The 26,013-nt window shown below is 40.0% G+C and overlaps 2 protein-coding genes across 2 annotated transcripts; both read left to right on the top strand.

Annotated features, from left to right (window-relative positions):
* Window positions 1-7,773: 7,773 nt before the first annotated feature.
* LOC104103582 (uncharacterized) lies at window positions 7,774-12,947 on the top strand. Its single transcript, XM_070184336.1, has 3 exons — window positions 7,774-7,832; window positions 9,862-10,384; window positions 12,858-12,947. The coding sequence occupies exons 1-3, from the start codon at window positions 7,774-7,776 to the stop codon at window positions 12,945-12,947; spliced, it is 672 nt and encodes a 223-aa protein (XP_070040437.1).
* A 141-nt stretch (window positions 12,948-13,088) lies between these two features.
* Window positions 13,089-25,037, top strand: LOC138898276 (uncharacterized). Its single transcript, XM_070184335.1, has 8 exons — window positions 13,089-13,266; window positions 20,227-20,526; window positions 21,028-21,222; window positions 22,178-22,246; window positions 22,885-23,153; window positions 23,439-23,620; window positions 23,737-23,998; window positions 24,807-25,037. The coding sequence occupies exons 1-8, from the start codon at window positions 13,089-13,091 to the stop codon at window positions 25,035-25,037; spliced, it is 1,686 nt and encodes a 561-aa protein (XP_070040436.1).
* Window positions 25,038-26,013: the final 976 nt, after the last annotated feature.

Here is a 26,013-nt window from a genome sequence, read left to right as displayed (position 1 = left end):
AGTAAGGCAAGTCCATGCCCTAGGAAAAATCCATCCTATATATATATATATAAGCAGTAAGTAAGGCAAGTCCATGCCCTGAGAAGTCCATCTCGAATATCGATGATCATCTACGCTCATTGGGTGTGTGTATAGACTCCGGAGGGGCTCCTTCAGCCCAAGCGTAATACAAAGCCAATATGGCCTACTGCAGGCGGGCAGTCCCGATCCATATAATAACAAAGCCTATAAGGCCTGATGCAGGGGGACAGCCCCGATCCAGAACAAGAATAATGTATAAAGCCATTCTGGCCTGCTGTAGGCGGGCAACCCCGATCCATTTAATAATAACATATATAAAGCCAAATGGCCTGCTGCGTTGCGCAACTCAATCCCATAAATATCCTCACAATGAACAATTATTACTGAGTGTGAAATGTATATTTTAGAATAATTAATTCAACAGTATCACGACCCCATGGGTCCTAAAATATCGGCACGTAGCCTAAACACGATCTTTATTATAAGCCTCGGCTAAATTCCTCAAACACGTGCCACATGTTCAGATAATAACATGATTCTTTAATTTTACTACTTCACATGATTTATTCAAGACACACTTTCTGTGGTGCACGTCTACATGTTCGTCACCTATCGTGTGTGTCACCTTCAACAATTCATTTTATGAAGTTGCTATAATTTTCCCCAAATTTCCACCTCAAAGTACTAATCAGATGATGAAATCATTGATATATTCATGTATATTAACCAAATTCGAGATAGAATCACTTACCCCGATGAATTTCTTGAAAAACCCACAAAACATCGCCACAAACCGAGCTCCCTAGGTCCAAAATGTGAAATAATGCCCTAAACCCTATTTATAAAGTGCACCTCTGGCCTCCCACTTTGCGGTCCGCAAATATTTGAGTGTGGCCGCGTCTCGGGTCCCGCGGTCGCGAAACAATAGTGCGGTCCGCAAAATTCTTGGGACTGCACTGCCATGCTTTAGTATTTTGGCCATAACTTTCTCTACAAATGTCCAAATTATTACTTCTTTACTTTTTGGAAACTATACACGAAGGGCTACAACTTTCGTTTTTGAATCATCTCAAAATTCCTTGTAGATCAAAAGATATAGGCTTCCGAAGTCGGATAAGCGGATCTGCAGAACTTCCAAGTGTGACCGCAAAATTCTGCCGCGGTCCGCAAAATTCCAAACGCGGCCGCGAAATTCTGCTGCGGTCCGCGAAATTTAAACCACCAGAACCATACCTGAGTTCCGGAAATGTCCGGACTCGCTCAAAACTCACCCGAAACACACCCGAAACTCACCCGAGGCCCCCACGACCTCAACCAAACATACAAACCAATCATAAAATACCATACGAACTTAGTCGAACCTTTGAATCACTAAAAGCAACATTAAAACACTAAATTACCCTCGGATTCAAGCCTAAGAACTTCTAAACTTCCAAATTCGACAACCGATGTCGAAACCAACCAAACCACGTCTGAATGACCTCAAATTTTGCACACATGTCACAAATGACACTACGAACCTACTCCAACTTCCGTAATTCCATTCCGACCCCGATATCAGATTTTCCATTGCCGACCGAAATCGCCGAAATTCCAATTTTTGCCAATTCAAGCCTAATTCTACTACGGACCTCCAAATCACATTCCGAATACGCTCCTAAGGCCAAAATCACCTAACGAAGCTAATGGAATTATCAGAATTCGAATCTGAGGTCATTTACATATAAGTTCACATCCGGTCATTATTTTAACTTAAGCTTTAAACCTTGGAACTAAGTGTTCCAATTCATTCCAAAACTTCACCGGACACGAACCAATTATCTTGGAAATTCACACAACAACTATAAAGTATAATTTGAGCAGTAAATGGGGGAACATGGTTATAATACTCAAAATGACCGGTCGGATCATTACAACAAACAAATAACATAACAGCAAAAATGACCTCAATGGGTCTCAACAGGCTAAGCATGTAGTGTAGACATGGTTTCTAACATGGATCACAACTCAATTACTCTAGCACGTAGATATTTCATGGTTACAGATAAGATCAAGTAACTACATAGTAACATAGAAATAATCGAGTTACAATTCACACGGTGCATGCCCACACGCCCGTCACCTAGCATATGTGTCACCTCAACACCAAACACATATCACATATATTCAGTGGTTCATACCCTCAGCACCAAGTTTAGAAGTGTTACTTACCTCGAACAAGCCAAATGCAATACCGAGCAAGCCAAATGATGCTCCAAAAATGCCATCTCGCGTGTACTGACCTCCGAACGGCTCGAAACTAGCCAAAAGCAACTCAAATACATCAAATAAAGCCTAAGAAAGAAATTCCAAATGATAAAGGTAAAATATTTAATCAAAATCCCAAAATCAACCAAAAAGTCAAACCCGGGGCCGCACCTCGGAACGTGATGAAACTTGCAAAATCTGACAACTCATTCCATTACGAGTCCAACCAAATTAGTTTCACTTACATTTGACTTCGAATCAATATTAAAAACTCAAATATTCACTATATGAAACTTCAAACAAAACCTCCCAATTTCCTCTTTAGAATTCATAATCCAAATGCCAAAATAGAAGATATATTCATGAAATATAACCAAAATCGAGTAGATAAAACTTACCCCAATTCATGTGGTGAAAGTCGCCTAAATCATCTCCCAATTCCGAAGTCTATAGCTCAATATGTGATAAAAATGGCCAACCCTTGATATGCATAGAATCTACCCAGCATTTCCGCATATGCGGTCACATTGTCGCATCTACGACCTCCGCTTCTGCAGAACCATTTCTATGATGACCCAAAAGGTCATCTTTAAATTTAATAAGTAATCATGTGTTTTAAGACATCGAAAAGAACTACTTATCATTCCTCGACTTGCGTGCACATTCCGTATAATTTTCTGGAAAGTGTTTAGATGAAAAATTGATTAAAATATGAAATAGAGCTTTAAAACTCAACTAAGTTGACTTTGGTCAACATTTTAAGCAAATGAACCCGGATCAGTATTTTGACGATTCCAGTAGGTACGAATCGTGATTTGAGACTTGGGTGTATGTCCGAAATTTAATTTGTAGGTCCCTAACTCAAGTTATGGCCATTTAACGGAAACTAGAAATTTAAAGGCTAAAGATTTCCAAAGTTGACCACGGATTTGACTTTTTGATATCAGGGTCGGAATTCTATTCCAAAAATTGAAATAGCTCTGTTATGTCATTTATGACTTGTGTACAAAATTTGAGATCAATCGGACTTGATTTTATAGGTTCCGGGCTCGTTTGTACAAATTGAAAGTTTCAAAGTTCATTAGGCTTGAATCTATGTGTAATTCATATTTTTAGTGTTGTTGGATGTGATTTGAGGTTTTGACTAAGTCCGTATGATATTTTAGGACTTGTTGGTATATTTTGTTGAGGTCCCGAGAGCCTCGGGTGAGTTTCAGATGGTTAACGGGTTGAATTTTAGACTTAGAACTCTACTGGAATTTTTCTGATGCACTGTCTGGTTTCCTTCTTCGCGTTCACGATAGAGGTATCGCGTTCGCGAAGAGGAACTTGAGGCAGGTGAAATTTACTCTTCGCGTTCGTGAAGAAGGCACCGCGTTCGCGAAGGGTAGAGGGTCGTGTTCATCGCGAACGCGTGGGAGCGTTCGCATTCGCGTAAAAGGTGAGGCCTGGCCGGGCACCAAGCGATAAAGCTTCGTGTTCGCGTAGGATATATTGCGTTCGCGAAGGGCAATGTTTTGGAAGAAAAAAAATGCGCTTCGCGAATGCGAGGGTACTATCACGTTCGCGAAGAAGAAAAATCTGAAACACAGAACTTAAGTTATGGAAATGGGATTTCGACCCATTTTCAACCATTTTCGATTTTGAGCTAGGGTAAGATGACTTTTGGGTGCTTTTCACGGGGAAACATTGGGGTAAGTGTTCCTTATCCTGTATTGATTATATTTCATGATTCCATACTCATTTATATCATAAATCCGTGATATTATGGAAGAAAAATGAGATTTTTATAAAATCTTCCAAAAATATAAAATTTAGATTTTAAGGTCAGTCCGATATCGGAATTCAATAATTTTTGTATGGTTGAACTCGTATCGGAATAGGTGTTCGGATTTTGCGAGTTTTTTCGGAATTCGAGACGTGAGTCCCACTGTTGATTTTTAAAATGAATTTCGGATTTTAATCTGAAAAATTTGTAAATTCATATGGAATTAATTCCTATGATTTATATTGAGTATAGTGAATTGTTTATGACTAGATTTGAGGACTTCAGACACGAATTCGCTAGGCAAAGGTTTATTGGATTCTTGAAATTTGGTTGCAAAGCGAGGTAAGTATCGTGATTAACCTTGACTTGAGGGAATAGAAGCCTTGAATTATTTGCTATGTTAATTTCATGTGTAACGATGTATAGGCAAGGTGAAGGGTGCCTATACTTTGTCAAATTAATTATTTGCTTAATTATTTAAATATCTTAAATTATTTTAAGACACGAATTAATCGTTATTATAATTGTTTCACTCATATTCCTTGTCAAATATTAATTCTGGAATTCCTGCAATAATTGTTACATGCTTATTTGATTTATGTGTCTTAATTTCTACTTGACATTTAGCATATTAAATATTAAACTGCCTATTTTCTCCCTGATTTCCATAATTAATTGCTACTTGTCATTGTTTGTTTCATAAATGAATTATAATTATTGTATGCTTCGATGCTTAATAATTTCTCATTGAACGTGGTATTTATTGGAGTAATCTTTGTTACATTTATGAGTTGTTAAAATATATTAGGGGAACGGGTTGCAAGCAACAATGAAAATGAAAGTAAATATATTGGGGAATCGGATTGCACGCCGCAACAGACTTATTTAAAAGTCCATATTGGGGGATCGGGTTGCACGCCACAACAGACTTATTTAAAAGTCTATATTAGGGGATCGGGTTGCACGCCGCAACAGACTTATTTAAAAGTCCATAATGGGGGATCGGGTTGCGGCGCACGCCTCAACAAACTTATTTAAAAGTCTATATTGGGGGATCGGGTTGCACGCCACAACAAAATTGATTGAAATGAATATATCAGAGGAGTGAGTTGCGCGCCGTAACAGAATTGAATATGAATATATTGTGGGAGCGGGTTGCACGCTGCAACGGAAATTGATGAAAATGATAATTGGTTATGACTGCTGAGTTGGCTTTAACTGTTAAAATGACTTACCTGATTTATTTCTATTATACCTGTTATTTCTATTATTGCGTACAAGTTAATGTAAGTGACCTGCCTTAGCCTCGTCACTACTTCGTCGAGGTTAGTCTCAGCACTTACCAGTACATGGGGTCGGTTGTACTGATACTACACTCTGCACTTCTTGTGCAAATTTCGGAGTTGGTCCCAGCGACGTACTATAGACTTGCTCGGATTTCAGCTACTCAGAGGAGACTTGAGGTATAACTGCACAACGTCCGTAGTTTTGAAGTCCCTGTCTACTTTATTTTAGTTGTGTGTTTGCTTTCGGACAGCTTTAGTTTATTCAAATCTTTATTTGTATTATTCTAGAAGCTCGTGCAATTGTGACTCCAGTTTTGGGATGGTATTAAGATATCGCTATTATTATGGATTATTCACTTTATTTCAGACTTTATTTCCGCATTTGCTTTCTAGTTATTAATAAATTTAAAATTTTGTTAAAATGGCTAATTAAAATCTAACAATGGCTTGCCTAGCAAGTGAAATGTTAGGTGCCATCACGGTCCCGAAGGTGAAAATTTCGGGTCGTGACAATTTTGCTTTTGCGAAGCCCTCTGAAGACCAGCCTTCAGCACTTCCGAAACTTTCCCCGCTTCCGCGAACACGCAGGTGCAGTGCCTCAAGCTCCGCATGTGCGATGACTCCAAACCCATATCCTTTGGGAGGTGTGATCACCTCTCCGCTTCTGCGACCACCGCACTTGCGCAAAATCAGCCACAGGTGCACGACATCAGTACCAACAGCTGCCAGCCACAACATATGAATGGAAAATGGTTCGAGACATGTCCGTAACTCACCCAGGCCGCTCAGGACCATGTCCAAATATACCAACATGTCCCATAACATAACACGGATCTACTCGAGGACTCAAATCACACGTAACAACATCGAAACGACGAATCACACCTCAATTCAAACTTGAATGAACTTTGAACTTTCAACTTCCAAAACTCGCGCCGAATCATATCAAATCAACCTGCAATGAACTCTAATTTTGCACACAAGTCCCAAATGACATAACGAAGCTATTCCTTTTCCCGGAACCACAATCAAAACTCGATATCATTAAAGTCAACTCTCGGTCAAACTTATGAGCTTTCCAAACCTTCAAGTTTCTAATTTTCGCCAATTTGTGCTGAAACCTTCGAGAACGATCAAAACTCCAATCCGAGGTCCAATGTTAAAAGTCAAACTTGGTCAACTCTTCCAACCCAAAGCTTCAATCATGAAATACATTCTTCTAAATCGATTCTGAATAACCTGAAAACCAAAAACCGATGATTCACGCAAGTCATAATACATCATACGGATCTACTCATGCCCTCAAAATACCGAAATTTCCCAAGGACCGGTAATACAAATCATGAGGTTCTAAGATTTAGAGTTTTTTTACAAGACTGAACTGAAATAATTTCAACATCTGTTTGAAATGTAAATGAATAGAATTCAAATCTAATGCTACCAAGGACAAGTGATAGGCATAACTGGAATACAGGTACATCTTCGAATCTAGCTCCCGCCGTACACATCACCATCAACATCCAACATCTGCACGCAAGGAGCAAAAGTGTAGTATGAGTACAACCTACCCCATGTACTTCATAAGTAATGAACCTAACCTTAAGTTGAAAGTAGTGACGAGCTAGGACAAAAGTCGGCGTCCAACACCAATAGCTAACAACAGTTCATAACAACAAAATAAAAAGTGCTAAAAGAAATAGTTCAGAGATAAAATGTCAGCTCGGTCACAGTTCCAAAAAATAGTCATGCCTTTAAAGTATATTAGTGAAAATCCAAATCTTTTGCCGAAATTACCAAAATAAGAGTAAGTTTGTAAAAACTGTGATTTTTTCTAAAAGCTTTCAACAGGTAAATGTTTCATTTTTGAATGGCATAAGGAAGAATACATCTTTATGCCTGTATGTCAAGTGTGCATGTCGAATGTAATGTAACTCATTGATAAAATAATTTCATACTCTCAGAGTATCAATTCACTCAGTCTTCCCAGTCACTCAGTCTTCCCAGTCACTCAGTCCTCATAGTCACTCAATCCTCCCAGACACTAAGCACTTGCTTTCGGCACTCACACTCAGTAGGTACCTGCGCTCATTGTGGATGTACAGACTTTGCAAGGGCAATTCCAACCCAAGCACTATAATAAGCAAATCATGGCATGAATCAAATAAACATATTGCGGTATAGAGCTCGATCCCATCAATATCCTCACAATCAGGCCCTCGGCCTCACTCAGCCATCAATCTCTCCAGTCTCTCGAGCTCACGATGTCATGAAAATCAGTCCAAAGATAATGATGTGATGTATCAATAAATGGTAACAAAGTCTGATATATGATATGCAAATGAATGCGTGTGACTGAGTATGTAATTGTAATGTAGGCAAATAATTCAACAGCAGAAATGACCTCAGTGGGTCCCAATATGATAAGCATGTAGCCTAGACATAGTTTATATCATGGATCATAACTCAATTACTCTATCACGTAGAGATTTCATGGTTACAGATAAGATCAGGTAACTATACAGTACCATAGAAATAACCGAGTCACAATTCACATGGTGCACGCCCACATGCCCGTCACCTAGCATGTGCGTCACCTCAACACCAAACACATATCACGTATATTCAGGGGTTCATACCCTCAACACCAAGTTTAGAAATGTTACTTACCTCGAACAAGCCAAATCTAATACCGAGCAATCCAAACAATTCTCCAAAAATTCCATCTTGCACGTACCGACCTTCGAACTACTCGTAACTAGCCAAAAGCAACTCAAATACATCAAATAAATCCTAAGGAAACAATTCTAAATGATAAAGGTCGAATATTTAATTAAAAGCCCAAAATCAACCAAAACGTCAAACTCGGGCCTCCACCTCGGAACGCGATGAAACTTACAAAATCCAACAACCAATTCCATTACGAGTCCAACCATACTAGTTTCACTCAAATCCGAATCCGAATCGATGTTCAAAACTCAAAAATTCACTCTATGAAACTTTAGACAAACCCCCCCAATTTCCTCTTTAAAATTCATCATCCAAATGCCAAAATCGAAGATAGATTCATGAAATATAACCAAAATCGAGTAGAGAATACTTACTCCAATCCATGTGGTGAAAGTCGCCTAAACAGTCGCCCAATTCCGAAGTCTATAGCTCAATGCGTGATAAAAATTGCCAACCCTCGATATGTATAGAATCTGCCCAGCATTTTCGCATATGCGGTCACATTGTCGCATCTGCAACCTCTTCTTCTGCGGAACACTTTTGCTTCAAGGAAGCCATTTGAAGACCAGCCTTCCGCACATGCGTAACTTTCCCCGCTTCTGCGCACACGAAGGTGCATTGCACAAATCCTGCTATTGCGCTCAATCACACTCCTAAGCTCAAGGACGTTGCTTCTGCGAGACCGTACATGCGCCTCAAGCTCCGCATATGCGATGACTCCAAACCTAGCTCCTTTCGCATGTGCGATCACCTCTTCGCTTCTGTGACCACCGCAGGTGCACAACATCAGTCGCAAGTGCACAACATCAGTACTAGCAGCTGCCAACCACAACGTATGAATGGAAAATGGTCCTAGACACGTTCATAACTCACCCGATCCACTCGGGACCCTGTCCAAATATATCAACAAGTCCCATAACATAACATAGACCTACTCGAGGCCTCAAATCACACATAACAAAATCGAAACGACGAATCGCACCTCAATTCAAACTTGAACGAACTTTGAACTTCTAACTTCCAAAACTCGGGCCAAAATATATCAAATCAACACGGAATGAACTCAAATTTTGCACAAAATTCCCAAATGACATAACAAAGCTATTCCAATTCTCGGAACCACAATCTGGATCCGATATTATCAAAGTCAACTATGGGTTAAACTTATGAGCTTGCCAAACCTTCATGTTTCCAACTTTTGCCAATTTATGCCGAAACCTTCGAGAAACATCCAAATGCAAATCCGAGCATATGCCCAAGTCCAAAATCATCATACGGACCTAACAGAACTATCAAAACTCCAATATGAGGTCAAATGCTAAAAAATCAAAATTGGTCAACTCTTTCAACCTAAAGCTTTAATCATGAAATTTATTTTTCTAAATCGATTTCCAATAATCTGAAAACCAAAACCGACAATTCACACAAGTCATAATACATCATACGGAGCTACTCATGCCTTCAAACAACTGAGCGAAGTACAAATACTCAAAACGACTGATCGGGTCGTTACAGCCGATCGAGTCATATGCGTCGGCAAGTACTGGTACGAAATAATTAAGAGCCCTAGCTTCATCAAAGAACACATGGATTGGAGCAGAAAGAACAAGCCCCCAAAAATCATGATTTATGATCATGTTGTATGCCCCTCAAATGATAAGTCTTCTCTTAATCCAATCCCATCACTATTTCGGTCTCAGATGTTGTTGACGTACATGAAAATTCTGATTATCTTCAGGAATTCAGAGGTATGACGTACCTTTTAGGTTCTGTGGATGGTTTGTTTTTATTGGAGTGAGTAATTGATGGCAGCATATTCAACGTCTTCTTGGCTTTATGCAATCCTACCACCAGGGAAGTGAGATCCCTTCCTTCACCCAACTTCGATCTTCCACCATCTTTCAGGGAACATCGACGTCAGTTTGGGTTCAGATTAGACCTCATGACTAATGACTATAAGGTGGTTTGGTTTTGGACCTTCTATGATAACATCAGAAGTCGTAAGGTCTATCAACCTTATGTAGCCGTTTATTCATGTTATAAGGAGTCATGGAGAATCCTTCAACCTGAAAATCAAGACATCTTCCTATTTAAATACTGTATAGAAGCTCTTGTTACTGATTATTTGAATGAAGCTTATTGCTGGCTGCTGAAGGGGGAAATATGTAATTTTAGCATTCTTTCCATTGACTTTGGAAATGATGTGTTTACAGAGATTGAAGGGCCAGATGCTCCGCGCCCTTTCACTCATTGGGTGTTGAAACTGATATTGCTTGATGACTCCATTTCCCTCTTGAATGTAACTGTTTATGACAGATTTGAATATGACATATGGGTAATGATCCAACCTGGGGTTTGGAACAAAATAATTACGTTTCAATGCTTTGCATATTTTGCATATATTAAGTCTTGGAATCCTAACAGAGTCGTTTTTGTTAGCAATCATTGTCGCCTGGTCTCCTATGGTGTTATGACCCAGGAGACAAGGTGCCTTTGATTTTTTCATCCGGGCCTGAGGAGAAATGACAATGGTGGTTGTTCAGTTCAGTGTTACAAGGAGAGCTTAGTAACGATCAAACGGGGAATGGAGATCTGGACCATTGCCGCTTACAAGACCTATTGTGACTCCTTGATTGTGCTTTAGACATGAGCGGATGATATGTTAAACACTCAGCGTCTTTTATATTTATAGAGAATAGACTATGTTTGAATTTTAGAATAATAGAATGCATACAATAAGTTCATGAAATCCCATACACCATGTATCCTTTGCCGCTTCTTCACCTTCAAAGTTGAGGCACTCATTACTTGGAATTACATCAATTCTCAAGCATTTACTTATTCTTTAACATGTTCACATTTTACTGATTGTTGTAACTGTGTTCACAAAGAATGTAATTGTTGTCTTTAGATCTTTGCCCAGCCTTGCCCTGATGATGTTGGTGTTATGAAAGGTTGAAATTGTTTCAAAATTTGGACAAAGGTTGGTGCCTAGATTACGAGTTAGATGAAATGTGCCATTAGCCATGAATAGAGTTATGCTTTATTTAAAATATAAGGCTCAAAATTCATGATAGGGGTATATATGAATAAAGCTAATAAATTGGTCATCTTCAAATGTAGTGATTTAAACCTCCCGGTCCGCGCCTTAAAAAGACTGGTCAGATCTATCAGACTCGGCCTCCCAACTCTTTTGTATTGGAGAATGATTCAACAGCCAAAACATGCAGTCTTGGATTAATATGGGTTTTGAAGATGTTGCTCCTGAAAGTGCATCATCTGGTAGCATAACCTCTGCTTAATCTTATTAATTTACTACTATTCTATACCAATGTATACTATCTTGCGCAAGCTTGATTCTCAGCAGCATTGTTTTTTACTGTGCTTTTAACTTTTAATACACATTGTATGAGCCTACTTATTTAAGAGTTGTACAACAAACCCGTCTCTTTTACTTTTAAAAAATGTAAGTGCCAAGCTAGAAATAACTCATCAAACTCCACAATATTATGTATATTAGTGTTAGTTTTCCCCTCCAATATCAATTTCAAGAGCACTAATGAATCACTCCTAACCCTGAACTAGTGTCCACAAGTCAAACTTGTTTCCATCTGAGCAATGCGAAACCAAATAATATATTTACAAATTCACCTTTTTTCCTTTTAAGAAACAAAAGTGTATTAAAAGTTAAAAGCACAATAAAAAACAATGCTATTGAGAAGTGTTGGTACCCAATTCCCAATCGGTGTGTCTTTGACTTTTTTCTTAATTAACTTTTATAATAAACAAATCTTGAAGTAATCTATATTATCTTTCATTTCTCGACGTAGTTAAAATATTTTCTTTAATTTCAACAAAATGATGTAGTAAAAGTATTTTCTTTCATTTCAATAAAATAATGTAATAAAATATTTTTTATATTATTTCAACAAAATGAGTATTTTCTTTTCATGATATAGAAAAACTATTTTCTTTTATTTTAGTAAAATGAGTACTTTTTTCATGTTGTAGAAATAATACTTTCTTTTTCAACCAAAAAAAGAGTATTTTCGTTTTAGTTATGGTGCACAAATTTTGACGTTATTTTTTCGAGAAAAAGTAAAGCAGCACACTAGTCCATTTGGGTTTCTGTGAATTTTTAATAGAATAATTAAATTCTTGAAGAAAATCGAGTCTTGAAAACGTTAGGTATTTGGGGTTTTGGGGGGGGGGGGGAGGGGGTAAGGAAAGTAGCATAAAACATTATTCCTAAAAAATATTTTCTACTCATCAACCAAACAAGGGAAAATAAGTGATAATATAACTCATTTTCTAACGCCCTATGTATTTTACAGTTTTACCCATAATAATAATAATAGCATTTTTAAAAGTATTGGGAAATAATATGGGAATGAGTAGTTAATAATAAGGGTAAAACAAAAAAAAAGATTGTCTTTATCTTGATTTAGTGTAGCAGTGGATAAGTAAAAGTAAAAATGTAGGATGATTAGGAAGATAATGAAGGCCAAAAGGAATTTGGAAGAAGCAGGATATACTTATTCTGATATTCTAGCCATGAATTCCTTTTCTATCAAAAAACTTTATTAGAGTTTGAGAGGTACTTTCCCAAAGGTCACTTGGAAGAGACTTGTGTGTAATAATGTAGGGTGTCCTAAATGGGTATTCAATTTGACTATGGTATCACATAGAAGATTGTAAACAAGAGATCGATTAGCCAAGTGGGATTGCAAGCAATTTAGTTTGTCCATTGTGTGAACAAGATGATGAATTTGTTGATCACTTATTTTTTAACTATAACTTCTCTGTAGCTCTATGGAATAAATTACTCAAATGGAAAGGAATGCATAAACAAGTTATGGGATGGGTGTATGGGTGTAAGAACAGGAGTGGGAAGTTAAATTTGCAAATTGGAAAAACGCAAAAGCAGAAATGTTTAGAATGGCGCTGGCATGTAGTATTTACTATATTTGGCGAGAGAGAAACCAAAGAATATTTTAAGGAAGAATAATGTCACGACCCAAATTCCACTATAGGTCGTGATGGTGCCTGTGAAAGCTCGGCGTATGGTCGAGAAGGGGTGTGTAGCTTATTTGGCTCATATTCGCGATCCCAGCGCGGAAGTTCCTTCTATGGATTCAGTTCCAGTTGTCCGTGAATTTCCAGATGAATTTCCTGCAGATCTGCTGGGGATGCCACCCGATAGAGATATTGACTTCTGTATTGATTTAGCACATGACACTCAACCCATTTCTATCCCACCATACCGTATGGCCCCGCTGGAGTTGAAAGAATTGAAGGAGCAGTTACAAGATTTGCTCGATCAGGGATTCATTAGACCCAATGTCTCGCCTCGGAGTGCACCAGTACTATTTATAAAGAAGAAAGATGGCTCTATGCGGATGTGTATAGATTATCGGCAGTTGAACAAGGCTACTATCAAGAACAAGTATCTGTTGCCAAGAATTGATGACTTATTTGATCAACTTCAGGGTGCCAAGGTATTTTCAAAGATTGACTTGAGGTCTGATTACCATCAGTTGAAGATTAGAGCATCTGATGTCCCTAAGACAGCTTTTCGGACTCGGTATGGGCATTACGAATTCCTGGTGATGTCATTTGGGCTGACAAATGCCCCAGCAACATTCATGGATTTGATGACTTGGGTGTTCAAGCCTTATTTAGATTCTTTTGTGGTGGTAGTCATTGATGATATCTTGATTTACTATGGCAGTCGAGAGGAGCATGAGCAGCACCTTCGGATTGTGCTTCAGACTTTGAAGAATAATCAGTTATATGCTAAGAATAATCAGTTATATGCCAAACTCAGTTGCCTTTTTGGGGCATGTTATATCGGTAGAAGGCATAAATATGGGTCCTAAGAAGATTGAGGCAGTTCAAAACTGGCCTAGGCCTACTTCAGTTACAGAAATACGAAGTTTCCTGGGTTTGGCAGGTCATTATTGCCGGTTTGTGGAGGGATTTTCATCCATAGCATCCCCACTGACCAAATTGACCTAGAAGGATGTTCCATTCAGATGGTCAGACGAGTGTGAGTTGAGCTTTCAGAAGCTCAAGACTGCCTTGACCATGGCACCAGTGTTGGTATTACCCACAGGTTCAAGATCTTATACGGTGTATTGTAATGCATCTCGCGTTGGGCTTGGTGCAGTATTGATGCAAGATGGTAGGGTGATTGCATATGTGTCGCGGCAGTTGAAAGTTTACGAGAAGAATTATCTTGTTCATGACTTAGAATTGGCAGCCATTGTTCACGCGATGAATATTTGGAGGCATTACCTCTACGGTGTCTCGTGTGAGGTATTTACTGATCATCGTAGCCTTCAGTATCTGTTCAAAGAAAAAGATCTCAATTTGAGGCAGAGAAGATGGTTGGAGTTGTTGAAAGATTATGATATCACCATTTTATATCACCTCGGAAAGGCTAATGTGGTCGCCGATGCTTTGAGTAAAAAGCCTGTGAGTATGGGCAGCCTTGCTTATATTCCGGTTAGTGAGAGACCGTTAGTTGCAGATGTCTAGACTTTGGCTAATTAGTTCGTGAGGTTAGATGTTTCAGAACCCAGTCAAGTTCTAGCTTGCACAGTCGCTCGGTCTTCTTTATATGAGCGTATCAGAGAGCGACAATATGATAATCCTCATTTGCTTTTCCTTAAGGACACGGTGCGGCACAGTGATGCCAATTAAGTTATTGTGGGGGGAAGATTGAGTTATACGAATGCAGGGTCATATTTGTGTGCCTAATATGGATGGGCTTCGTGAATTAATTCTTGAAGAGGCACACAGTTCCAGTTATTCTATTTATCAAGGTGCCGCCAAAGTGTATAAAGATTTACGGCAACATTACTGGTGGAGAAAAATGAAGAAGGATATAGTTGCATATGTAGCTCGGTGTCTAAATTGTCAACAAGTCCAGTACGAGCATCAGAGACCTGGTCGTTTGCTTCAGAAGTTAGAAATTCCTGAGTGGAAGTGGGAGCGTATCACTATGGATTTTGTTGTTGGGCTTCCACAGACTCAGAGAAAATTTGACGATGTTTGGGTCATTGTGGACATGTTGACCAAGTCAGCACATTTCATTCCAGTGGCAGTTACCTATTCTTCAGAGCGGTTAGCTGAAATTTACATTCGTGAGATTGTCCGCCTTCACGGTGTGCCAGTGTCTATCATTTCTGATCGAGGTACGCAGTTCACTTTGCACTTTTGAAGGGCTGTACAACGCGAGTTAGGCATGCGGGTTGATTTGAGTACAACATTTCATCCACGGACAGACGCACAGTCAGAGCGCACTATTCAGATATTGGAAGATATGCTTCGCGCTTGTGTTATAAACTTTGGAGGTTCTTGGGATCAGTTCTTTCCATTTGCGGAGTTTGCCTATAATAACATCTACCATTTGAGCATTCAGATGGCTCCATATGAGGCATTATACGGAAGACGATGTCGTTCGCAAGTTGGCTGGTTTGAACCGGGAAAGCTCGGTTGTTGGGCACTGACTTGGTATAGGATGCCTTGGATAAGGTAAATATTATTCAGGATCGGCTTTGCACAACTCAGTCTAGGCAAAAGCGTTGTGCGGATCGTAAGGTTTGTGATGTTGCATTCATGACTGGATAAAGAGTATTGCTACGGATTTCACCTATGAAAGGTGTAATGAGATTCGGAAGAAGAGCAAGTTAAGCCCTAGGTATATCAGACCCTTTGAAATTCTTGAAAGGGTGGGTGAAGTAGCCTACATGCTTGCACTACCACCTAGTTTATCAGCTATTCATTCGTTGTTCCATGTGTCTATGCTCCGAAAATATCATGGGAAGATTTGACTTATGAAGAGGAGCCAGTAGCTATTCTAGCCCGGCAGGTCCGACAATTGAGATCTAAGAGTTGTCCTTCAGTTCAGGTGCAATGGAGGGGTCAGCCGGTAGAAGCATCTACATGGGAGTCCGAGTCGGGCATGCAGAGTAGATATCCACATTTTTTCACCAGCTCAGGTATTTGTCTAATTTCGTTTGAGGACGAACGTTTATTTTAGATGTGGAGAATGTGATGACCTAAAATGTTATCTTTAATTTAAACATTAATTACTGTGTTCTAAGACCTCAAAAGGCACTATTCGTTATTTCTCGATTTGCGTGTGCAATCCGTATAATTTTTCGAAAAGCTTTTATATGAAAAATTAATTAAAATGTGAAATAGAGCCTTAAACCTCAATTGAGTTGGCTTTGGTCAACATTTTGAGCAAACGGACCCGGATCAGTATTTTGACAGCTCCGGTAGGTCCGTATCGTAATTTGGGACTTGGGCGTATACCCGAAATTTAATTTGGAAGTCCCTAGCTCAAGTTATGACCATTTAATGGAAACTAGTAATTTAAAGGCTAAAAGATTTCCAAAGTTTGACCACGGATTTGACTTTTTGATATCGGGATCGGAATCCGATTCTGAAAAATTGAAATAGCTCCGCTATATCATTTATGACTTATGTGCCAAATTTGAAGTCATTCCAGATTGGGTTAATATGTTTTGGCACGAGTTTTGCAAATTGAAAAGTTTAAAAATCAAAAGTCCGAATTGAGATGTGAATTGTAATTTTGGTGTTGTTTGATGTGATTTGAGACCCCGAGTAAGTCCGTATTATGTTATGGAACTGGTTGGTATTATTGAATGAGGTCCTGAGGAGCTCGGGTGAGTTTTGGACGTGTTTCAGATTATTTTTGTAAAAGTTTGCAGGTCTGGTTCTGGTGTTTCGCACCTGCGACGTTTGGAGCGCAGGTGCGGCATCGCTTCTGCAGAGAGCCTCGTTGCTTCTGCAATTTTGGAGCTGGGCTGCCTACTCGCTTCTGCGAGAAAATGGTCGCAGATGCGACCACTGCTTCTGCGGTTAGGCCATCGCAAATGCGGAAGGCACCGCTTTTGCAACTCCTTCATGCGCAAGCGCAGCCACAAATGCAGCTCCACTTCTGCAGATGCGGACACACGCTGGGCAAGCCTATTTCGCAGATGCGAGATTTTTCTCGCAAATGCAAGCTCGCAGATGTGAAAATATGTCCGCAGATGCGAAAATTCTGGACAGAATGCTTAAAAATCGAGAGTTTGCCATTTTTACTCATTTTTGAGTTTTGAGTCTCGGATTTGGGCGATTCCAAAGGGGATTTTTCACGACTTTGAATTGGGCAAGTGTTCTATAACCAAAAATGATTATATTTCATGAATCTATGCCTATATTCATCATTTATTTCGGATTTAGATGGAAGAAATTGGAATATTTGTAAAACTTTCCAAAAATGAAAAATTAAGATTTGAAGGTCCATTTGACATCGGAGTTTCGTAATTTTTTTACAATCAAGAGTTGTTAATTTTATATTGCTGGAGCGGGTTGCAGGCCGCAACGGACATAAAAATGAATATATTGGGGGATCGGGTTGCATGCCGCAACGGATTATATTTTAAGTTTATATTGTTGGAGCAGGTTGCACGCCGCAACGGAAATTTATTGAAGAAATTATATTATTAGAGCGGGTTGCACGCCGCAACGGAAATTGATTGAAATAATAATTGGTTATGACTGCTGAGTTGGTTTCAACAGTTGAAATGAGTTACATGTTTTATTTCTATTATTGTTGTTATTACTATTATTGCGTATAGGTTAATATAATTGACATGCCTTAGCCTCGACTCTACTTCGTTGAGGTTAGGCTCAGCATTTACAGAGTACATGGGGTCGGTTGTACTCATACAACACTCTGCACTTCTTGTACAGATTTCGGAGTTTGTCCCAGCGGCGTACTGTAGATTTGCTTGGATTCAGCTACCAGTGGAGACTTGAGGTATAGTTGCACGGCGTTCGCAGCTCTGAAGTCCCCTTCTACTTTATTTTAGATGTGTGCTTCCTTTCACACAGCTTTATTTTGTTCATACCCTTGTTTGTATTATTCTAGAAGCTCGTGCACTTATGACACCAGTTCTGGGATGGTATTCAGACATCACTAGTATTATCAATTATTCACTTTATTTCAGCCTTTATTTCCGCATTTATTTCTTTGTTATTAATTAAATTAAAAATTGTGTTAAAATGACTAATTATATTCTAACGTTGGCTTGCCAAGCAAGTGAAGTGTTAGGCGACATCACGGTCTCGAAGGTGGGAATTTCGGGTCGTGACAGGTTCCAAGGTTCTTTCTCATTTTTGGACTTCAAACACACGGTTTGGGGCGATTCTTTAGAGGGATTTCACGGGAATTCTTGAGGTAAGTCACTTGAGATCATTGTTAGTCAATAATATCGAATTATCATCGAGTATTTTGACTAGATTACGTGTCTTTGAAGGTCGAGTTGATGTCGAAAATTGGTTAATTTGGTATGGTTGGACTCGTGGTTGAATGGGCGTTCATAGTTTGTATCTTTTGTCGGGTTCCGAGATGTGGTCCCCACTAATGTTTTTTATATGAATTTCTGATTTTGTACGAAAGTTTAGTATTTTCATATGGAATTGATTCCTATAATTTGTGTTAACTGTATTAAATTAATTGTGACTAGATACGAGACATTCAGAGGCCAATTCGCGAGGGAAAGGCATATTGGAATAAAGAATTTTGCAGTCTGAGGTAAGTAACACTTCTAAACTTGGTTCTGAGGGTATGAATCCCTGAATTACATGTTATATGAATTGTGTAGAGGTGACGCACATGCTAGGTGATGGGCGTCTGGGCTTTCACCATAGAAATTGTGATTTAATTAATTCTGTGGAGTTGCATAGTCAAATAATCTTGTCATTATCCACATATCCTCCACGTGTTAGAGGAAATTGAGCTGAGACTCATGTTAGGAATCATGTTCAGGCTACGTGCCGATATTTTGCGACCCACAAAGGTCTTACTGCTATTGAATTACTTTTTTAAATTTACAATTTTGTACTCAGACACATCTATCATTTACATATCATATCTCAGTCTCTGGTTTCATTCATTGATACATAATATCATCATGTCGGGTTGATTTTTATGTCATTGAGAGCCCGAGAGACTGGAAATATTGAGTGATATTTATGGGGCCGGTCTGCATGCCGCAAAATGTTTATTTATTTATGCCTGGATCTAGCTATTATAGAGATTGGGTTGAAGGAGCCCCTCCGGAGTCTACACCCCCCACAGTGAGCGCGATTGATTTTATATTTGGGGATGGATCTTCCCCTGGGCTAGATTGGCCTTATAAAGTACTGAGTGACTGACTGTCAGTTGATGTGTATATATATATATATATGGGATGGATCTTCCCTGGGCTGGATTGGCCATATATAGTACTGAGTGATTGAGTGTATTGAGATTATGAGTACACGAGATTTCCACTAAGGTGCGTCACATACAACATGTACATTGGTAGTTAGATATAGAGATGTCATATTCCTCATATCATTTAGAATTGATCTATTTTACTTGTACTGAGTTTAACTGTTGAACTTGAAAGCATGCCTACATTTCTGTACTGTTATTTCTATACTGGACTGTACCTGTTAAGCTCGTCACTACATTCAGCCCAAAGGTTAGTCTTGTTACTTATTAAGTACATGGGGTCGGTTGTACTCATGTTACACTCTACACTTTATGTGTTGATCCATGTACTTTTGGATACGGCGGTTGCTAGATTTTGGAGTTTCATCTGTTGGAGACTATCGAGGTAGCTGCTTGGCATATGCAGATGTTGACTCTCTTTCCTTTTAGTTATTTGTATTGTTCTATATTTCCAGCCACTGTTTTTATCAGTCAGAATATGTTATCATTTAGATGCTCATGTACTCAGTGACACTGGGTTTTGCGAGTGTATTTATATCAGTATTTGTGAGATATTTTATTGAATTTATATAATATGTTTTCGAACTTAAAAAATATTATAGTTTATTGAGGTTGACGACTTGCCAAGTATTAATATAGGCGCGATCACGACAAGTGTGATTTTGGGTCTTGACAAGTTGGTATCAGAGCCTAGGTTATATAGGTCTCACGAGTCATGAGCAGGTTTAATAGATTCTTGTGGATCAGTAAGGAGACGTCTGTACTTATCTTCGAGAGGCTACCGAACCCTTAGGAAGAATTTCACTTTCTTGTATTTTGTCGTGCGAATTTGTTGATTCCGGAGACTGAATTTCTGTTATTCTATTCTCTCACAGATGGTTCGGACGGCCAACCACTAGTGCCACCAATTAGGGTCGCGAGAGGCCGAGGCCGTGGTAGAGGCCGAGGTGTAGCTCGTAGTGCAGTTGGAGCAGCACCTATAAAACCACTAGTTGCTCCATCTCAGGAGCATGCTCCAGATATAGTTGAGCCGACAGGACCAACTCAAGCACCAGCTATGCCTATTGTGATTCTAGGCCTTCAAGAGGCTTTAGCCCAGATATTGACTGTATGCACTGGCCTTGCTAAGGTGGTTTCGGCTCAGGCCGCACCAACCACTTCTCAGGAAGGGGGAGGTACTCATACCCCTGTTGCCCGTACTCCAGAGCAGGTAGTGTAGGGGCTTTAGATACCGGGGCACTACTAGTCCAGCCGATTGTAGCTGCCCATGCCATGGTGGGTCCTATTATGAATGATGAGGAGCAGACTATACTAGAGAGGTTTAAGAGACTCCATCCTCCATCGTTTAGTGGAAATTAGTAAGAGGATGCTCAGGATATTTGGGACAGATGCCAGCAGATTCTTCATATAGCGGGTATCCTGGAGACCAGTGTGGTCTCATTTACTACTTTTCAGCTAACCGGAGCAACCTTTAGATTGTGGGAGACTTGTGAGAGGTACAGACCGGTTTGGTGCAGCACCACTTTCATGGCATGAGTTATCCGTATTATTTCTGGAGAAGTTTGTGCCACAGACCCATAGAGAAGAACTACGCAGGCAGTTCGAGCATTTATGTCAGGAGGACCTGTCCGTGACTCAGTGTAAGATGCAGTTTTTAGAATTGGCACGTCATGTAGTTTGGTTGGTTCCCACTGAGAGGGAAAAGATCAGGAGGTTCATTAATGGCCTTAACCAACCGTTCTATTTTGTTATGACTCTGGGAAATGTAGCAGGTGCTAAATTCGACGAGATAGTTGACTGTGCTAGACGGCTAGAAATAGTTTGTACTCAGGAGCATGAGGAGAGGGAGGCCAAGAGGTCTTGTGGTCCAGGTAATTCCAATGATGTTCCTTCTGGGGGACAGTTATATCACAGCAGGGGTCGACCTTTTAAGCCCGCTCAACTAGCCATGGTTCATACAATGCTCGACCTAGTCAATATTCTCTTAGTGCACTTCCAGCTCAGAGTTCATCTCGTGCACCATTAGTTCAGGGTTCATCTGTACCAGGTTCTTCTAGTAGTTATTCTGGTTCTCGGGGTCTACCTCAGTAATTGCCGACATTTTTAGAGAAGTGTTATTTTGAGTGTGGAGATTTGGGTCATATAAATAGATATTGCCCCCGCCTTACGGGAGGTTCAGCTTAGTAGAGAAGTCAGACTACGACTTTAGCACCAGCTGCTTCACCACCCGTCCAGCCAGCTCGGGGTGAGGCTCAGTCAGCTAGGGGTCGACCAAGAGGGGGAGGCCGATGAGGTGGAGGTCAGGCCTGATTCTATGCTATTCTTGCCAGGCTAGATGTCGTTGCTTCAGATGTAGTAGTCACAGGTATTGTCTTAGTATGCCATGGTGAACTTCAATATTATTTGACCCTGGTATCACATATTCGTATGTATCATCATATTTTGCTCGTTATTTGGATATGCCCCTTGAGTCCTTAGTTTCATCTGTTCGTGTATCTACGCCGATGGGCGATACTATTATTATGGACCGTATGTATCGATCATGTGTAGTAACTATTGGGGGACTGGAGACTAGAGTTGATCTCTTATTTCTTAGTATGGTTTATTTCGATGTAATATTGGGTATGGATTGGTAGTCTCCATGTCATGCTATTCTGGACTGTCACGCAAAAACTGTGACGTTGGTGATACCGGGATTGCCAAGGGTCGAGTGGATAGGTTCTCTACATCATGTGCCCAGCAGGGTAATTTCTTATTTGAAGGCCCAACGTATGGTTAGGAAGAGGTGTTTGTCATATTTGGCCTTTGTGAGAGATGTTGATGCAGACACTCCTACTATTAACTCTGTACCAGTAGTGCGAGAGTTTCTGGATGTATTTCCTGCAGACCTGCTAGGTATGCCACCTGACATAGATATTGATTTCGGTATTGACTTGGTGTCTCAACCCATTTTTATTCCTCCATATCGTACGGGACCAGCTGAATTGAAAGAATTGAAAGAGCATCTTCAAGAACTTCTTGATAATGGGTTTATTAGGCCTAGTCTATCGCCTTGGGTACACCAGTTTTGTTTGTGAAAAAGAAGGACGGTACTATACGGATGTTCATATACTACAAGCAGTTGAATAAAGTTACAATAAAGAACAAGTACCCTTTGCCATGTATTGATGATTTATTTGACCAGCTTTAAGGAGCGAGGGTTTTCTCTAAGATTGATTTGACGTCTGGGTATCACCAATTGAAGATTCGGGATTCAGATATTTTAAAGATTGCATTCAAGACCCGTTATGGTCACTATGAATTTCTCGTGATGTCTTTTGGACTGACCAACGCCCCGGAAGCATTTATGCACTTAATGAATAGTGTATTTTAGTCGTATCTTGATTTGTTTGTTGTATTATTTATTGATGATATTATGGTGTACTCACGCAGCCAGGAGGAACATGCACAACATTTAAGTATTGTACTACAGAGGCTGAGGGAGGAGAAACTTTATGCCAAATTCTCTAAGTGTCATTTCTCGCTTAGTTCAGTGGCATTGTTGGGACACACAGTGTCTAGTGAAAGAATTAAGGTGGATCTGAAGAATATAGATGCAGTTCAGAGTTGGCCCAGACCATCTTCAGCTACTGAGATTCAGAATTTTCTTAGCTTGGCCGGTTATTATCGTCATTTTGTGGTGGGCTTCCCGTCTATTGCATCGCCCTTGACTAAATTGACACAAAAGAGTGCTTCTTTCAGGTGGTCGGATGAGTGTGAGGAGAGCTTTCAGAAGCTCAAGACTTCATTGAACAAAACTCCAGTTCTAGTTTTGCCTTCAACTTTAGGCTCTTATATAATGCATTGTGATGCTTTTCGGATTGGTATTGGGTGTGTCTTAATGCAGTAGGGTAGAGTGACTTCTTATACTTCGTGCCAGTTGAAGCCACATGAAAATAACTACCCCATTCATGATATAGAATTGGTAGCCATCGTTCATGCATTGAAGATTTGGAGGCACTATCTCTATGGTATGTCTTGCGAGGTATTTACAAATCATCGGAGTCTCAAATACTTGTTCAAACATAATGATCTAAATTTGAGGCAGCGGAGATGGTTGGAGCTCCTAAAGGACTATGATATTACTATTTTGTATCATCCCGGGAAGGCCAATGTAGTGGCTGATGCCTTGAGTAGAAAGACAGTGAGTATGCGCATCCTTGCATTTGTTCCTATTGGTAAGAGGCCGCTTGCAGTTGATGTTCATGATTTGGCTAACCAGTTCGTGAGGTTAGATATTTCGGAGACCAGTCGGGTTCTAGCTGGTGTGGTTTCTCGGTCTTCCTTATATGACCACATCAGAGAGCACTAATATGATGATCCTCATTTGCTTGTTACTATTGGAGTTTCCTGAAGGACATAGTTCAGCACGGTGATGCCAAAGATATTACTATTGGAGATGATGGGATGTTGAGGATACAGGGTTGGGTTTGTGTACCAAATGTAGATGGACTACGTGAGTTGATTCTTGAAGAAGCCCACAGTTCGCGGTATTCCTTTCATTTGGGTGCCTCCAAGATGTACCAGGATTTGAGGCAGCATTATTGGTGGAGAAGGATGAATAAAGATATAGTGGGCTTTGTAGCTCGATGTTTAAATTGTCAGCAGGTGAAGTACGAGCATAAAAGACCGGGCGGATTACTACAAAGACTTGAAATTCTGGAGTGGAAATAGGAGCGTATTACCATGGACTTTGTAGTTGGACTCCCACAGACTACGAGAAAGTTCGATGCTATTTGGGTGATTGTGGATTGGTTAACCAAGTCCTCACACTTTATTCCAGTTAGGACTACTTACTCTTCGGAACGGTTGGCTGAGATTTATATTCGCAAGATTGTTCTCCTTCACGGTGTTCCAGTGTCCATCATTTCAGATCGGGGCACGCAATTTACATCATAGTTTTGGAGAGCAGTGCAGCGAGATTTAGGCACCTAAATTTAGTTGAGTACAACATTTCACCCTCAGACGGAGGGGCAGTCCGAGCGCACTATTCAGTTATTGGAAGATATGATTACACGCTTGTGTTAAAGATTTTTGGGGTTCTTGGGATCAGTTTTTACCGCTTGCAGAATTTGCCTATAATAATAACTACCAATCGAGCATTCAGATGGCTCCGTATGAGGCTTTGTATGGGATATGGTGTCGATCTCCGGTGGGTTGGTTTGAACCGGGTGAGGCTAGGCTATTAGGTACTCATTTAGTTCAGAATGCTTTGGAAAAGGTTAAATTGATTCAGAAATGACTTCACACGGTGTAGTTTAGACAGAAGAGCTATGATGACCGGAAGGTTCGCGATATTGCTTACATGGTAGGAGAGAAAGTACTACTCCGAGTATCGCCTATGAAGGGTGTTATGAGATTCGGGAAGTAGGGTAAGTTGAGTCCTAGGTATATTGGGTCTTTTGAAACACTTAAGAGGATTGGAGAGGTGGCTTATGAACTTGCATTACCGCCTAGTCTATCTGGTATTCATCTAGTGTTTCATGTATCTATGCTACGGAAGTATGTCGGAGATCCATCTCATGTTTTGGATTTCAGTATAGTGCAGTTGGATGGTAATTTGATTTATGATGTAGAGGTTGTGGCCATTTTGGACCGGCAAGTTCGAAAGTTGAGATCAAAGAACATAGCTTCAGTGAAAGTGTAGTGGAGATGCCAGCCAGTCAGAGATGCTACTTGGGAGACTGAGCGGGATATACGGAGCAAATATCCAAACCCGTTTGAGGTCCCGGGGGCTTTGGGTGAATTTCTGATGGTTAGCGGATCAAAATTTGGACTTAGAACAAAGCTGGAAGTTGCTTCCTACTAATGCAATTGCACCTGCGGAACCTTTCTCGCAGGTGCGAGCTCGCAGAAGTGAGCTTGGCAAGCGCAGATGCGGGTAATGCGTTGGCGAGGCAGTGGTCGCAGGTGCGAGGGAATTTCCACACCTGCGAGACTGCAGATGCGGACGTGGCATCGAAGAAGCATAAGATCCGCAGAAGCGGAGAATTTCTTCTCAAAAGTGAGTCCGCAGGTGCGTAGGAGGCACAGAAGCAGAAGAAAGACCGCATAATCGATTGTGCAGAAGCGGTAAAAATATCGCAAATGCGAAAGCACCGGTAGTGTTAAAATGAGGGGTTTCGAGGTTCTTTCTTATTTTTGAACTTCAAACACACGGTTTGGAGCGATGTTTCGGAGAGATTTAACGGGAATTCTTGAGGTATGTCACTTGTGATCATTGTTAGTCAATAATATATCGAGTATTTTGACTAGATTACGTGTCTTTGTGGTGAAATTCTAGGATTTAGGCCAAGGGATTTGAAAATAAGATTTGAGGATTTGAAGCTCAAGTTGATGTCGGAATTTTGTAAATTTGGTATGGTTGGACTCGTGGTTAAATGGGCGTTCATATTTTGTATGTTTTGAGTTGAATTTTGGATTTTGTTGGAAAATTTAGTATTTACATATGGAATTGATTCCTATAATTTGTGTTGACTGTATCAAATTAATTGTGACTAGATATGAGGCATTCGGAGGCTAATTTGCGAGGCAAAGGCATATTGGAATAAAGCATTTTGCGGTTTGTGGTAAGTAACACTTCTAAACTTGGTTCTGAGGGTATGGATCCCTCAATTGCGTGT

This window comes from Nicotiana tomentosiformis, chromosome 8 (assembly GCF_000390325.3).
Source record: "Nicotiana tomentosiformis chromosome 8, ASM39032v3, whole genome shotgun sequence".
NCBI lineage: Eukaryota > Viridiplantae > Streptophyta > Magnoliopsida > Solanales > Solanaceae > Nicotiana > Nicotiana tomentosiformis.
Note: the sequence above shows the minus strand (reverse complement) of the source record. Positions and strands in the feature narration are given on the sequence as shown.

Bases quoted from the DNA above. Each gene is read 5' to 3' on its own strand.
- LOC104103582 (XM_070184336.1), top strand. From the start codon at position 7,774: ATGGATCATAACTCAATTACTCTATCACGTAGAGATTTCATGGTTACA. The intron at 7,833-9,861 runs GTAACTATACAG...AATTGATGGCAG, and splicing joins ATGGTTACAGATAAGATCAG to CATATTCAACGTCTTCTTGG. The intron at 10,385-12,857 runs GTAATGATCCAA...ACTTCTCTGTAG, and splicing joins GATTTGAATATGACATATGG to CTCTATGGAATAAATTACTC.
- LOC138898276 (XM_070184335.1), top strand. From the start codon at position 13,089: ATGGTGCCTGTGAAAGCTCGGCGTATGGTCGAGAAGGGGTGTGTAGCT. The intron at 13,267-20,226 runs GTATTGATTTAG...ATTCTCTCACAG, and splicing joins CGATAGAGATATTGACTTCT to ATGGTTCGGACGGCCAACCA. The intron at 23,999-24,806 runs GTGAAGTACGAG...GAAACACTTAAG, and splicing joins GATGTTTAAATTGTCAGCAG to AGGATTGGAGAGGTGGCTTA.